The 17517-nt window shown below is 38.2% G+C and overlaps 1 protein-coding gene across 6 annotated transcripts in view; it reads left to right on the plus strand.

Moving 5' to 3' along the window:
* The first annotated feature begins 2964 nt into the window (after nucleotides 1-2964).
* gria2b (glutamate receptor, ionotropic, AMPA 2b) overlaps nucleotides 2965-17517 on the plus strand; it is a 51936-nt gene continuing 37383 nt past the window's right edge. For all 6 annotated transcript variants that reach the window (XR_015719664.1, XM_087846409.1, XM_087846419.1 and 3 more), the window contains exons 1-2: nucleotides 2965-3344; nucleotides 3486-3626. Coding sequence is in view for 5 of the 6 variants with exons in the window: in XM_087846409.1 (XP_087702535.1) it covers nucleotides 3260-3344; nucleotides 3486-3626 (226 nt within the window). In the remaining variant the exon portion in view is untranslated. The remainder of the gene's footprint in view (nucleotides 3345-3485; nucleotides 3627-17517) is intronic.

Consider the following 17517-nt stretch of genomic DNA (forward strand, 5'->3'; position numbering starts at 1 on the left):
AATAGTTGGAGATAGACGGATGTTTACAGATATGATGTTGAGCATGAAGAAGGATACGAGTGTATTTCTTTCTGATGTCTGTATGAAAACTCCATCTTTGAATTTTACTTAAACACAAAGAGCTACCAACAGAGACCTGGTTGTCCCAAGCCAGTGCCTTTATAAAGGGCACAATGACAGGAGAATTAACTTAGAAATTACTTTTGTGCGTAAGGCAGCAGTGCTAAAACACTAAGATACTTTACTCTTTGTCAGCCATTTCAAAAGTGAGTGAAAATTGGAAATTAAAAACATACCATGGGAAATTAAGAATTACCTTCCTAAAATTAAACTGTAGCCTACTATAAGTATCACAGACGTGCACACAGAGCTTTTCTATGTGTAATAATAGCTTATTACAGATATTTTGTGTTAAATTTCAGTCGTAATTTCATCTAAAGCCTTGATAAACTGCAAATCTTTCAAACTGAATTGTACTTGTCTGCTCATGTGGGTAATTACACTCGCTGGCTACTTTATTAGGTACACCTATTCAGCTACTCATTAAAGCAAATATCTAATAAGTTGTTCAGATGGCAGCAACCCTGCATTTTGCCTCACAATCATCTCTAGGGTTTACAGAGAAGGGTGTGAAAAAGAGAAAATATTCAGGGTAAAAATGATTTGCTAATGCCAGAGGCCAGAGGGAAATGGCCAGATTGTGCCAAGCTGATGGAAAGGCAACAGTAACACAAATATCCACTCCATACAACCACGGTATGTATAAGAACATATCAGAACGCACAACAATGTTTGAACCTTAAAACAAATTGCAGACTTAACAAAACATAGACTTACCAAAATTAAATGCAGGAAAATATATTTAAAACAAACTCAGCACACTTAGGTGTCCTTAGTACCAGCTGAGCATTGTTTAAATACCAGAGCTTAAATGTCAATCCCTTTATGATCAGAGTGCACCCATCTTCTCATGGCTGCTTCAAGCAGGATAATGTGGCACGTCATAAAGCTCAGATCATCTCAAACTAGTTTCTTGTTAAAAATCACCAGATCTTGACACAACAGAGCACCTTTGGGATGTGGTAGAACAGGAGATTCACATCATGGATGTGAAACTGACAAATCTGCAGCAACTGCATGATGCTGTCATGTCAATATAAACCAAAATCTGTGAGGAATGTTTTCAATATCTTTGCCACAAAGAATTCTGGGGGGCAGAAACCAGCAATAGCACTACTGCTGTATATACTACTGTACTTAATAAAGTAGCCAGTCACTGTATGCTTCTTGCCCATTTGTACCTATCCTTGCCACCAGATTTAAGAAGTTACCTGCAATTTCCAAAAATATTGTTGTGATAATCAATTAGAATCATGGACAAAAAACAAAACAAAACAAAAGATGTTTTTTCTTATAGTATCTTGGATCTTTACCACCCCTACGTGTTCTCATTCACCTAAAGACTTCTCACAACAGGAGGCAGTATGCATGTTATGTGCTGTCCATGGTGCTGAAATCTGTCAATTTGTTGCTTATAACTGCCACTGCCCTCAGCTCTAATTCACTCTCAGCCTCATTAGTTTGCTCCTAGACTGCTATCTTGCATTGCCAATGATTAATATACATCTGTCTGTGCAGGTTGAGATATGCATATCATAAAAGCAGGTGACAGGATTGCTACTTATTTCCTGCTGGCTGCAAGGCAAGCTCTCCTTCCATTTAACCCCATTCATAATGGCACCCAAGACCAGGAATATATTTGCATCAAATTTGTATGCAGAAGGTGGAGATAAGCACTAGATCAAAGTTAAAGAGGAGATTCATTTGATGGTTATTCCTGGAGGGCATGAGTGATGGCCTCCAGCTGATGCACTTGATGAGTTTTCTCAGTAAGAAATGTTGGCCTTGTACGTGCTGTAGATGAGGTTTGTTTTTTTAAGTGACCAACTATATTCGAATGTCTCAATCCAAGCTGTCTAATATACATATGTGATATTTGTCAGTCAACTACAGTAGACTTTTGGAACCCTTACTAATGCTAATATAAATTCTTTTGTGTAACTACATAAAGTACACTTGTATAGTCTTAAAATCTAAAATATATTGTCACATCCATATTTCTCATGCCTTTTGGATATCGTCAGTGATTGCTGGAACTAGCTGGAGCTAAGTACTACAGTGGTCTGAAGAGATATCTTTCTTCGTGATCACTTAATGAAAATTCCCACAGTGAACACAGATTAACTGATTACCTAATCAACAGAAAAATCAATCAGTGGTTTTGCTCACATTGACTGAAAAGATGTTTAGTTTTGGAGAAGGTTTAAATGTTTAGATACTTGTAGTTGTTTTGAGTCCAGCAGTAGCCCTTTTCGAGATAACATCACAAATTTACATAGTTCTACCTTCTTTGTTTCCTTTTTCTTATTGTAAACTGAATATCTTAATGTTATGTTTATGTTTATATGCACTTGAGTTAAAGTGGTTATGAAAATAGCCGTAAAATGCCCAAAAATGCACACTTTAAACATATATGTGTGTGGAGAAAGTAGATGTGATGATCTAATGTAAAAAAGCATATGAGTGTATGGAAATTGTACTAAAATCTACTTTTATACTGGAAGTCTGTTTGTTGGTTTATTGAAAGTTCATTTAACATAAACTTGGTGGCAACGATGCTGAAAAGTGGACAGACTTTAAAATGAATTGGGACACTAACAAAGGAAAGTTGAAACGTACATCAGGAAACGAAAATAAAGTGTCACTTATAACTCTCGAATGTTGTGAATAAAGCATATTTGTAAATGTAACTTCTTATTTTTGCAATGTTAGGAAAAAGAGAAGATTGCATAGTTTTCAAAGTGTCGTGTGCTCTCTTGTCGCCAAGTAGCTCATTCTCGGCTTTTTCCGTCTCTGTCCGCCTTCTCATTAACATTCCTCACTTGTGGGTGTGATGTTGAGAAGATCTCCTGCTCGCCGAGCGGAGACGCGCAGTGTGCCTGTGCGTTAGAGGAGGTATCAGCTGGCGGCAGGAGGGGAGCGACGAGGAGGAGCGGAAGAAACGGCAAACCTACGTTGCAGGCGACCATTCCTTCACTGCCGGTGTCCTTTCACTGCTAGCCACCTGCAGAAAACGGTCCTTTCCTATTTTTTTTCTCCCCACGACTGAAGGTGTCCAATATGTCTGGGATCTAATATCTCCGGAGAAACAGAGGAATATCAGAATACCTTAGTGGATGTGGACAACTAAACTGTCGACATGGAAATGATAGTGAATTTATTCGTTTCACTTCTCCTGGTTTTATGGGGATGCGCGCTTGGAGGCTCGCCCAGTGTTCAGATTGGTAAGCACCCATTAGTTCAACCGAAAAAGCCAGTTAGCTACAAACATTTTTGTGCGCAAAAACCTGTGAAATTGGTTCTAAATATGTTGTATTAATCAAATATTTACCAGTGTAAAAAGAAATTATTTGTATTTATTTCAGGGGGACTTTTTCCAAGGGGCGCGGATCAAGAATACAGCGCGTTTCGGATAGGAATGGTTCAGTTTGGCACCTCGGAATTCAGACTGACGCCTCACATTGACAATTTGGAAGTGGCAAACAGTTTCGCTGTTACCAATTGTTGTAAGTTAAACATATTTTAAGTGTACTTTTATTGAAAGAAGCCTTCAATGTCATCTGTGATATAATCTCCACCGCTGTGCTGTTTACCATACGAGTTTGGATACACGTTATCAGCTGTTAGGATGGAGTGATCTGAGCTGTCTAATCTATATTCTGTCAGCAAACACATCCAGACTGTGAGCTGGGTAGTTGAGGATGAACGAGGATCGTGTAGGCAGGGGAAAGTTGGTTTCCACAGAAACAGTCGGTCACATCCATCCCATTTTCATTCCTTCAGATTTAGAGATCAAACAGACTGTACTGCAAGAATATCGATCCTAATATTTATTATGATCCTGCTTTCATGTAAACCAACTTATTTTTTCGAAAGTAACTGAAGATAAGGGGGTGGTAGAACTAGACTTAATTTCAGCATCCCCTGATCTGTTTCTTGTAACAAATGACATTTTAAGCAGCCACCTTCATTACTTTATATTTAATGTTCACTGAAAGGATCAACTATACTGAAGATAGACAGGTTAACTGGATCGTTATGCATTCGCTGTTTTCATCTTTCATCTTTCAAGACGAAATCTGAGATGTAGGACTTGCTGAGACTGACGTTTTTTCATTGGTTACCGCTGTCACGTCTTTTCTGAGCCCAGAAAGAGCGGTGCTCAACCATTGTTTGTTCATATAGCCTTTGACTGCGCTTCAGGCATTGCCTAGCGACTAGGCGAAGCTTTAACATTCCTATTGAGAACTAATGATACCACGAGGCAGCGAAAACGTCAAATGTTCTTGTGAAAGACAGGACAATAGCTCTCGATGAAATTTGAATCACGACATTCGAATTGTCTGCCACATTTATCTCTAATACTTCTTTTTCGACGAGACGTCAGTAAACCGAGTTTTGTGATTAACACGCACGTACAGCTTTTAAAAAAAAATCCATGGCCCTTTAAAGCTTTATTTCCTTGATAGGTTCGGAGGTCGCTATTTTAACAGCCACAGTTCATACATTTCATTAAGCGGTTGCCAAGCGACTGCTCCTCTCAACAGTCCCTTAAACATAAATCAAACGCTTCTGATTGGTGCGCGCATTGGTCCAATCGATTTCATTACCATATAAAAGCTTCCTGCTTAGAGATCCTCACTGCGCGTGACAGATCACAGTGAGAGTCATGTTGATGATTGAATTGTTTACAGCAGTCTGTATAAACCACTGTTGTTTAGCTGACTTGGTTTAAATGCATCTCACACGTACAATTTTTTGTGCAAAGTATATCCTGTGTGTATGCTTTGTACCCACCCCCACCACACAGACACACACACACACACACTTTACATACTTTACTCTTGAAGTTTGTCTGTGGTGTGCCACATTTATATTAATCTTGTTTTGGAAAACTATATGCAAACTATATATCTACTTATAATAAAAACATGGAGTGACCCGCACCTGTTTACTTGTTTAACTTAGGCTAACGTGTGGGCAAATGAACTGATTCTCATTATTTTAAATGAAGTAAACAGAACTTATCGCTGACTAGAAGGAAAACAATGGGCTGCAAGATTTGCACTGAGTTAATCTTTTCGTTAAGCACAGTATTTATTTATCCTTGTAATTAATTTAATGGACTTCCTGCATGATGTTTCGTCATCTCGTGCAGTTTCAGATGGCAGTAGAGACTATGACCTTGGTTCACATCCACCTTAATGACAGTGACTTCAGTTCATTTACTGCTGGTCCAGGATTGAACTGAAAAAGTACTGAAAGATGCATAAAGTTAGCAGTGACCCTGAAGGGTGAACAAATGGTTACACAAAATAGCAAATAAATGGATAGATGTAGACTGTGCTATGCTGGACAAAGGAAGTCACACTGTATACTAAAATGGAGACACATTTATTCAGAGGTTCTGTGTCGCATACATAGCTGCATGCATCTGGTGATACCAGATTGCGTGTGTATAAACTCCATCAACTAACTTTTTGAGTGGGAGTGAGAATGAGAAAAGGTAGGACTGGCTGGGGTAAGGCACGGAGGGCGAGGGGGGGGTCACATTTAATCCAGTAGATGGCAGTCTGCCCCACAGTCCGCCTCCATCTGTAATTACAGCACATTGATGCCACCACCTTGTCTTTTGTTAACTATACTTTATGAAACACATGCAGGGGAGAATAATGGGAGACACAATAAGGCCAATTCTCGATCCTGAAATCTAAAACATTGTAACAAAAGGTTTTTATAAGCTGTATGTTTAGTTCTGTGAATGCAATAATCAGACTCAGAAAAGTACATTAGTCTTTAATAACGAGGGGAAAATGAAAGACAATATCCAGCTATATATAAATCGATCTTAGTGGACTACAGTATGTACCCTGAGAGACAGATTCGCTTTATAATGTGTTCCCTCAATGTGAAAGTAGATAATGTTTTCAGCTACAAAAAGAGCTAAAATTTACTTGGCACACAATGTGTTTTGCATTTTTCATATGAGATATATTCTAATGGTCACATATCATATTTGAGGTAACTGGCTACTGTATTGGTGGATAAAGTATCTTCTTTTATTCCCTTGCAAAATGTGGGACTCAATATATGGACTAGTATCTCTCACACTGTGGCTGTACTTCTGGGCACCAGCATACTTCATCAATGTAGTGTGTCAGAGACAGTGGGAGGGAGGATGATACATTCCTCCATCAATAACAGTTCATCTGGTCAGGCTGGCATCTGCCAAGTCCAGGGGAGTTGTTGTTACCATGTTATGTGTTTGTGTGTGTGTAGTCAGGTTGGTGTGCTGTCTACCCAAAGCAATAAAATAAAAAAAAAAATGTTCGAACACTCTAGATTATAACCAGCTGTCTGTCCCCACATGACAGACACACCCTGAAACTCTTCATCACTGTTAAAGAAATAATGAGGAAAGAAAAGGTGGTTGACTCATACCAGGACAAGTCAAAACAAAGATTCCAATTTCTGCTCATTTTTATCCATTCAGTAAAAAAGAAAAAATCTTTAGTTTATTTATAATTATAGATCCATGATGTGATAAGTAATTGGGAACGTTACCATAAACGAGACCTGTGTAAATACGTATCTTTTGTTATTGTATTTTGTTTACGTAATTGCATCTTTTATTGTGTCTTAACTCTTGTGTCTACCTTTGATTACACACATGGAACAAGTCAAAGCAACATTGACATTATGTATTTCCTTTATACCTTCATGAGATAACATTAGCGTTCTGTCCCAGTCCCAAGAAAATATATATCCAATTTTTTAGCTTCCCTCTTGCCTTGGAAAAACCCCACTGTTGTTATTATTTAACTTGCGTGAATCAAGTAATTTAAAGGGAGATTCATTAATGGCTGAACAGCTCACAGACATACATACTTTTAAGTGAGTTTTGAGTGGGTTAAAAGTGGCTGCACATTAGGGAGTCATAAACAAAACTCCATCTCAAGCAGCTACAGTTTGCAGCTTTGTCAATGATAGTGCAAAATATCACACCCACTATGACAACGTTTTAGTTACTTGTACGTGAGACCTCACACCACATAATCTTTCTGTTTTTTTCTCTCCTGCCTTCACAAGCAGTGCACTGGAGCACTGAAAGCCAGTTTGGGCATAGCAAACAATTTATTCCAAATAACATAACCAATTAATACTAACAGGGCAAAGTTGTACAGGGACCAATTATAGTCCATTCACATATGCACTCTCAGCGAACTCTCTTACCCATAACATTATCCTTTGTCACACCTGTTTAAATAATCAATGCTACTTTTTGCTTCTCTCTTATTTGCCATGGGGCTGCTACAGTAGCGGCTCCACATATTTGATCTGGGACAGATTTCATGCCAGATGCCCTTTCTGATTCAATCTTTCCATTTATCTGGGCTCGGGACTAGCAGTATACTGAGGCTAGGTTTGTGCCTACTCCTGGTCACCTGGTCTTGATCTGGAGATTAACTAAGAAACTAAGGTTTATTAAGGAATTCCACAGGTTCTGTGCTGGGACTAATAATACGTAGAGTTTACATATTTCTGTTAGGAATTATTATTAGAAGAAACACCATACATGTTCATTGGTATGCTGATGACACTCACCTTTATGAAGCAGATGACATACACTAGTTAGTTAAAGACAAAGACCTGGATGGCTTCTAATTTCCTGCTTTTAAATTCAGATAAAACTGAAGTCATTGTACTTAGCCCAAAAAATGTTAGAAAAAAAATATTAATAATGTGGCGACTAACTAGATACTTACTTTTGGATGACATTACCATAGCCCTGAGTAACACTGTAAAGGAATCATTTTTGAATCATTTTGACAAAATATGTCCTTCAATGCACATATTAAAAAATAAATGTTATACTGCCTTGCATTTGTGCAATATCTTTAAAGCTTGAGTATTGTAATTCATTATCATCAGGTTGTTCTAAAAGCTTTCTAAAAAGCCTTCAGCTCAGTGAGAGTACTAAGGGACTAAAAAGAGAGAGCCTATTTCTCTCCTGTTAGACTCTATTCATTGATTCTCTGTTAAATACAGAATTGATTTGCTTTATTTTTTCACTCATTACACACCAGTTTGCACTCTGACCGTCTCATACATCTTTTGTCCTTTCTCCGTCTCATCACACCCAACTGGTCACGGCAGATGGCTGCCCCCTTTCCTGAGCCTGGTTCTGCTGGAGGATTCTTCCTGTTAAAAGGGAGTTTTACCTTCCCACTTTTGGCTTAGCGAGTTATCTGATTATTATTGTAGACTATTTACCTTACAATAAAAAGTATTGAAGTATACTTGTTGTGATTTGGAGCTATATAAATCAAATGTAATTGAGTTGAACAGACTGAAAGCTCCTTGGCTTTATGAGGGTTCATATTGAGGTTGTATTATTTCTGACACAATTTTAGAGCTGTTCATTATACCCTAAACAGACAAAGAAGTCCTAGCTGTAAATTCATGTGCTGAAGCTGGAAAATATCAGTGTGAAATGAAAAATTTGGTACACTGGAAGACGTTGCAGCTCATCTGGTCTTTATCAATGTTTGTCAGACTCTGTAGAAATGCTAGTATATAACAGTAAGCCAACTGCTTAGTTGGTATCAGCTAGCCATTAGTATTATTTTAACTGAAACATTTCTGCAAAGCTTTGTCTCAGCAGTTTTCTTCATGATAATTTTCTTTCTTTTGACTTGAAGAGCCTTTTTTCATTGGCTTCAAAACTTATCTGAAGTTAAGAGCAGAAAAGCTACTAGCCACAAGACAGACTGTTATTTATCCCTGTGCACTTGAAAAGGAACCATCCAATGTGAAAGTAGAATTTTAAAAAAATGCTAAAACTATTTATAAATCCAGTATTTAGCAGGTTAAAGACATTAATTTAAAGAATACTCCAAACGTTGTGGCCCTAATAACTTGGAGTAGTTCCACTATTCCCATTACTAGGATAATCCATCTTTTCTGGCTCAGCCTTCTGGTTTTATAGTGTTAATGATAATCTTTATGTGTGTTTACTTAATTTCAGTTCAAATGCTTCCATTGTGCTGTTATTTCTGTTCCCTACCTCTTTTCAAGCAAACTGCTTTTCTAAGACCAATGGAAGAGTTTGAGGGCACTGACAGCCAGCTGGTGATTTTAACACTTCAAAGTTCTTGTTTTTCATGGTTGAATCATGTCATACTGTAATTTCATGCATCTGAATGCACACAGAATTTCTGAGACGAACATATTCAGGGACCTGGCTGAATGATCAAAAGCCTAAACCGGCCGTACATGCACTGCGGTGAATTGGTTATAGCCAATTTATTGTTCACGCTTAATTAAGTGCATTCTCCTCCATTTCAGAGAGTGCTGTGAAATATTAAATAGGCCTGGGAGCTGGCCGGTCAGAAAATGAGGCTAAAAACCCTCTGTGGATCTTAGCTTGCCCTGAATACAGCCCTCAACCAAGCCCCTATGACTGTGTTCTCAAAAAATACATGCTTGAAATATTATGTGTTACAGTGTAATTCAAAGTTCTTAGCTGGAAGTTTCCAAGTTATTTCATTGACTTTTATTATCATAACTCAGTCTTAAACTCCTGTGGTGTTTTGCATTTCACTCACTGCATCAGTGATAAGTCTTAAACAGTTTGCATTAATTTAACTAATAAATAAACAGTTCCTGCATGTGTGGTAATAATAACTGGATTGATATGATTTGATGAATATGATTGCCACTCTCCTGTCTGAAAACCTGCTAGAATCTAAGCAACTAAGTCATGTGAGCTGATGAAACAGTCATGAAATACTGTTATGAAACATCTGAGCTGGAAATGTTCCAGATCCATTCATTGAGTAATTTAATGCAAATGTATGCTATAACATTGACATTACCTTGTGCTATACAGTAGTAAATCATGTAAAGCAACACGATACAACACATTTTAACATGTATGAATGTCAAGAAGGAAAATAATGTTATGCACCGTGTCATTTGCGTGAAGTATTCTACTGAGAAAAAGACTGCAACTCCTGAGAATGGCTTCATTTTCATATACAGCGACTCCGCCTTCCACCAGCCCCACTCACTTGTGCTATTTAAAACAGTTTTGACATTGTGTCTTTGTGAAGGGTTACACACTTTGAATTGGTGCCAGTGAATATTCAATGTGAAATACATAATACTCTTAGTTTAAAAGGAAGCACACTAAAGTTGTGAACTTCCACGGGCCTTGGCTTTTAACAACAGAGAAAGCATTAAAAAGCAAGATTTAGATTGCAGCTGCACTTCTTTCATGGGATTTGATGTCTTCATCACTATTGGGGATTTTCATGCAAATGTGACTATTTTTGACAAGCACCTCTGTTATGCACAAGGCTGTTCTGTTGTGCAGACATGACAAAAAGTCAAACTTAGTGTGCTGACACAACACTGGGCCAAATATTAATATTTGCTTAGAAGTATTTGTTTGTATGGATGAAAAATAAATACAATGATATAAATGTGTTTATATGTAAGTAGGACACTAATATGGAATAAACTTTGATCATTCTGGAGGGACTTAGTCTACAGCCATTTTTCTTACTCTTTATCTTTGATAAAATAAGGGCAGCTTAATGCAGAAAATTTAGAAAGTAAGAAAAAAATGATACAAATATGAACCCTGGATATGTAAAATGAAACCACAGAATATAAACTGTCACGGCTCTGTTTTATCAGATGTTTTACTCTGACTTCCTTTCAGATAGAAACCGTGAAATCAGAAAATATCAGATAATTTATTCAGCTGCCCCCCTTTTCTAGTGTTTCTCCTGCTGTTTTAAAAGCAGCAGGGTGGATTGTTGAGCTGCCAAAAATGCAAGGGCGGTTTTCTCATCCTGTATAATTTTGAAATATTTGGGCAGAATATGACTGCTAACATTATACTGTAAGTCTCCACACCAAACTCAGAAACTACCTGTACACAATCAGCTTCACTCTTTTCCATTAACCTTATCGTCATGTTGTTGAAATCTGAGCTGAAAGTAGTGAACAGTCTGGAGTTTCTTCTTGCCTTATTATTATGCTCACTGTCTGTCTGATGCCCAGGCATGTACATGGGCAAGACTATCTGGTACTAGTGTGTCAAGCATGTGTAGGTTTGTTTGCCCCCTCTTTCATACACCTGTCACACACGATGTTGTCACTGGCATGTGTGCATATCAAGCTTTTGTTGATGCAGCTTCTGGCTGAAATCCCATCTCTTCTCTCCATTCTCATCATGTTTCTTTATTATTTGTTTTCTTATCTGCTTCTAATGCCCGTTAAATTGTTTTGACCTGCTACCCTTTTGCTTCCTGCTGAATATTTGGCTGTCCTTGTGACCAATCTCTCATTGAATTTACCATTGTGAGTTTGTCCTTATCTTAACTGTGTAGGGTTGATGCTGCTGCATATGCTAAATTGAGCTAGAGCCACTATTGTCCTTGACTTCTGTTAGCATTTCCGAAGTGTCTAGAAACCAACCAGTTTCTAGAAACCAGTGATGCACTGTAAGTCCACATTTTTGTATACACTACTGCTCAAAAGTTTAGGGTCGATTAATTAATTATTTCCTTTTAATATTTTGCATTAGAAGAACTGAGGCTCATTTTCAACATCACTCCTGTGTTTCATCAGGTCAGGTTAGCATAGTTAAAAATCATTGTAACTAATAAAGACTGGCTAGTTCAGTATCGATATGTTTTGGAATTTGACAATAGTTGTTGTTGATGTCCCAACAACAGTCAGTAATTTTATAATTTTAGAACTAACGATGAGCTTTCAAAAACCAACAGAACAGTCAAAGTTTTTATACAACAGTGTATACTACTCCTTTCACAAACCAGCACTATTGGACGCTTATGGGTGCTATTAAATGAAACTAACAGATGAGGACCTGTGAGGCATCTGCTTGTTAAACTTGATACTTACTTGTTGGAGTCCCACTTCTCTTTTTATCTCAGTAAAAGACAGATTTTGAAGAGTTTTCATACACGCCATTGTATAATTTCTTTTGTTATTTTTTTTCTCCACACGTACCACGATAACCATGATTTTTGGGAGCCAGACAACTATGTTATAGTTACTTGGAATGGTCCTCTGCTCACCTACATAGATATTCCACTAAAATGATTAATCATTTATGAAAAATCTGTCCATTAATAATGCTGTTTTGGGCAATATTACTGATCAGTGTAAATTTATATTAAAAAACAAACAAACACGTGCTTTACTTAAAATAAAGGAACTTTTAATGTGACCCACTGTCTCTGTATGTTTTCATTGATAGCTGAGCCAGTAGGTCTGGCAATAAATGTCAACACAGTTTGCTGGCAGCTGTAACTTTAAAGTCTCTGCCAGACAATCTTTTGTTAGGTTTAGTATGAAAAATAACAATCATATCATTTAACATATAAGGAAACTAGCCAAAACACGTACGTTATTGACATTCATTGATAAAGGACACATAAAACGTATTTTATTTTAGAGAGTCCATGTAACTGTAACTAATTTAATTTGTTATGGTGTAAGCAGGGAAATGCTATCGACACATGAGAAGAATTTGTATGTCATTTAACCTGTACAGTCAATAATTTATCCTTTTAATCTTCATAAAGCAGTGGGGTAATAGACCAAAACTGCACCTATTAAAACATAAACATAGCAGGGCAATAGGTGAAGATGAATACTCCCATACACCTCTGCATAAAGAGAGAATTTGACATACACTGCACAGTCACTTTGGCAAGATGATCCTCTGTCCAATGAAAGAGGTAGATTAAAGAAACTGCTCAGGAACTGTGGCCTTACAAAACGTCTGATCAGGAAACATATGAAGTTCCTTTAATGGAGACAAACATCATCGCAGAGTGAATCAGCAGGGGGGTGACTGCACTGGTGCATGGCTGAAAACCAAGTAAAATCCTCTTGTGATAGTTCATTCAACAGCTCAAACACTTATACATGTAAAAGATAAACAGTTTTCAGCAAGCAAGTGCTATGCTTAGAAATAAATATAACAAACCAACATATTCATATGTTCTATGTAAAACATAGGCTAATATTTATAAGTTAAATGCAAATCTATATAGCAAAAAACAAAACACAGAAATGTTATTTTTAGCAGTGTAGGCAGGCTTAGTTTTACCATTTCAACCCTTTGGTGCGCAAAAAAATTCTACACAACTGTAGAAAAAGTGAACGACAAGCCAACAGCTGCTGAGATGCTTTGGCTACCGTCCAGATGAAACCTTTTGTTTAAGCAGGCAGATCATCAGGGAGCAAGTTGTTACAAGAGTACAATACCGCTGTCTGTAAAACAGACAGCAGTTAACAGCAGTGCTGACATTATAAAGAACTCTTTCAAAGGGATCAAAGCTGTAAATGAAGTGGACAAAGTGAGCTCTGGTTTAGAGACAGGGCTGGGAAAAAAAGGCATTTTTCAGCAGGAAACAGAGAATTAATTCCTCTTCTTCATGTGACTAATTTAAGCAATTAAATAAATTTCAGTCAGTTACATTAATCAGTGCAATTAATGTAAATAGTATAGTAAATTACTTGCTAAGTTTGAGTATTTATCTATCCTTCCTAATAGTTTACAGAGAACGTATGAAATGCTAAGATCACAAAAACAGACCCAGATTCCCTCCCGCTGCCCCACCACTCTTATCTACCTTTACCCTGAGTCATCATGCCCTTTTGTAAAGGACAAAGCCAGCCTAAAGAAAGTCTGTCCTACATTTACATTACATTTAGATTTTGCTCACTGACACATAACGGGTGGAACAATAGAGAGAACAGAGACATCTTTAAATGTGCTGCTCTCTGGCTTATCAAACTCTAAAGACATTCTCATCCTATTGTGTCATTTGCATTCATCATTTTTTTAAATTTCTTTATCTTTTCCTGTCATTTTTGTATTTTTTTTCTTTTAGTCCACACACAAAATGCCCACAAATACACAATCAGATTTAAAAAGTTTGACAAAAACACCCATTAAGACCAGATCAAATCTTAATCCCACAATGATAGGAAGCACAGGTTCTCCTCTATGCATGTCGATGAGGATCCCTCTTAAGCAGTAAACATTATTTGTTGAAATAATGAAAATATTCAGTTAAATGACTTTCACATATATTGTAATTAGATTTGAAGATTCTTGTAGAAATATAACAGCCACTTGAAGTTCACCTGCGAAAGCTCCTTTTTAAATATGTGTTCTTTGTTTTGCTTTGTGTCATGTTCTTTCAGTAAGTTGAACGTTGTTAAATTGGGTCTCAGTCACAGTCACACAACCTCTGCTCGCTAGGGAAATATGTGCATTACAGGTTGCTGGCTGTTGTCAGGGGAAATCGGTCACAGAGAGGGTGCTGCACCAAAAACCTCAGTGTGATTGGCTTGGTCACTTGCAGATTGCCACAGTCCCTCATAGTTAACATGGAAAATGCTGATTTGTCTGCAAACACTTGCTAACTAACCATCGAGCAGAAGGGAAACTCAAAAAACTTCAGCACATACTGGAAACTGAGAATAAAGTTACTTTACCTTTACCGTACCACAGAAACCAGCATGTTTCAAAAGGTGCATGTATTACTTTGTAGGTTTCTTGTTACATTTCACTCCTCACAATTTCACGACAGCTCAGAGAGTAGTTTGTGACAACAAGACAAGGCTGTGTTTTCCATACAAATTTTGGGAAACCGTGGCAATTCCAAGGAGGTTTTTAGTGCAGTATTGTATACGTCTTTGCTACCAATTTTACTTAGTGACAGCAAGTATCCTCCAGCAATCACTTGCCTTTGGGGAATACACATTTTTAGTCCCTAAAGAGTCATGGACCAGTTTCTAGGCATGCATAAGTGGGGCTCTATAATCAGTTTCACAGCAACTGCCAACAACCACTCGTAACAGGTTGTTGAAAACTCATCTTCCCCTAGGAATTAGTGGTTACCAACTCCCAGTCACCAGCTGTTCTCTAGGCTTGTGTTACCAGGGCTTTAGGTTAGTTTTAAGATAGTTTTGTTAAAGTTTTGAAATGTCCAACTTAACTACTTTTTTAAAAACTGGTTGTCTATCCTGGTAAACATTCCTTATAATCTGGAGCCTTAGTTTAATAGATGATGTAAAAAAAAAAGCCATCTTAAATATAATTTTACGTTTCTTCAAAGTTGTATAGAATTTAAAAAATCTAGTCAGCCCACTTTTCAGAGATACAGTGGTAACAATATGCTCTTCATCAACTGTGATCAATTCTCGATGGCAAAGTGAGATAATCCATAATCATTTTGGATACCCGGCATCTGACTCATGACAAATTTTCCTTCTGCCATGGTGATACAGTAGTTCCTCTCTCTCACACAGCTAGTTCTCATAATAAAACAGCAAGGGAAAGGGGTGGTGTTAATATTCATGCTGTTGTCACTGCAGTATATAAGCTTTTATAACAGTAGGAGAATTTTTTTTCTTCATTTTTCAGATTATAGATATAGGAGGGGACATCTTGATAGAGATCCAAGGATAAAGCCTTGGTTGCATCTTTTGAGGATAAGAATCTGGGCTCTGTGGATACGATCTGCTAATCTAGGTCTTTTGTGAGAGATAAAGTGCTTGCGTTAAAAATAAATTATTAAAACAAGGAAGGATAAGTAAATACAACATAATTCTCATTGACTTAAGGCAGCATTTTTCCCCCCTGAAGTTTTCTGTGCTGCATGGTTTCATTGATCCCCTATCTCACATGACTATATTTTATATATTATAGTGTTTTTAGTGTTGGAGACGTAAAATAACAAACACAGTTTCCATACTATATTCAACAAAGACTTCTAACCTCTGTTAACTTTATTTTCAATCATACTAATAGAAGTGGGGAAGGAGGACCCAAACGCAGGACTCTTGCGATGAGCAGTGCACTTTATTTACAGTGGAGTAAATGAGACAATACAATAATCCCCGTGAGCTCCCTCGACTCCTGTGTTGTGTCTTCACCCAAAACTCTGTGCTCCGTGCTCTCTGCTCCTGTGTCTTCTGACTCCCCGTGCTTGTTGTCCACCTGTGCTCCACTCTCCTCCTCCTGGGGGAAAAACAACAGAGGCAGCCGTCGGGACACCACACTCCAGCAGGCACACACTTACTGCACGTCACTACACTTAGGCGACACTAACTTGGAGTCGACTTCAATCATCCAGCCTCGGTGGGAGCGCCATCATCCTCTTAAATAGCTCCCCCGACGAGCTTCATCAGTAGCAGGTGCGTGGCATGGTCTTCTGGTGTGGCCGGCCCCCTTGCCGGGCCACACAGGACACCACCACATCCGCCCACAGACAGGCACACACCCACACCTGCCTAAACATACACGCGTGGAACGCACACACAGACAGCAGCACAGTGCACACACATTTCTACAAAATATAATAAAGTCCATAACTGCTCAGGGACCCTGGGTCGCTCAAGCCCAGGTCCCTGACATTAACCACTGTATCCTCTACTTCAATTTGTATTTCCTTTTAAACGGTGGCTACGATCAGGTTGTTGTTGGAGTTGATGAATATGTGCATAACCCGAACAAGCGGTTGCTGGAGGTTTCTGGCTGTTGCCGGGTGAAGGTCTCCAAGGGTGTGCTGCAACAAAAACCTCCTTGTGATTGCTTTGGTTGTTAGAAAATTGCCACAGTTGCCTTATGTTGGTGTGAAAGAGCTGTCTGCAAACACTTGCTAACTAACCACTTTCAACATAAAAGTACTGCCTTACCACTAAAGACAGAGCTTTTATCTTGAAAGTGAACAGCGTCTTTTCCCAGTTTGTGTTGCACTCTTTGAAGTTTCAGCAGAGGGAATAGTTAGTGAGTGTTTGAAGATAAGTCATTATCTTACATACAAGCTTTGGGTGATTGAAGCAACCTGGTCATAATGAAAAGCAACTGCATGATAACTGCTTTATCACCAATTTTACTTAGTGACAGCAAGCAACCATTTGCCAAGTGGAATAAACACATTTTCCCCAAGTGATCGGTAGTTGCAAGGGGCTGAGTGACCAGTCTCTAGTAGTTTTAGCAACTGATTTCACAACAACTGGCAGAAACCACTTATTGTTTTCTAGTGACCTGTGGTTACCAAGCAGTCACCAATCAAACTCTAGGCCTATGTGACTGTGGCCAAAGTAAGGCACTTTGATGACACTGACTTGGCATCGTCAGCTTGCACATCTGTGAAGGCTCCGTTAAAGCTAGCCAGGTTCCACAGACATTGGAGTAAAAAGATTTGATGTTTATGAAACATGACAAAGGACAGTCGAAGCCCAGAACTGCTTAACTGGCTGTAAACCAGTATAAAGAAAGACAGAGGAAATATTATCCTTTTACAACTACACTAACCGGTCTCTGTAGTCTCATTT

Source organism: Neolamprologus brichardi, chromosome 2, assembly GCF_056152115.1.
Source record: "Neolamprologus brichardi isolate AB-2024 chromosome 2, ASM5615211v1, whole genome shotgun sequence".
Lineage (NCBI taxonomy): Eukaryota > Metazoa > Chordata > Actinopteri > Cichliformes > Cichlidae > Neolamprologus > Neolamprologus brichardi.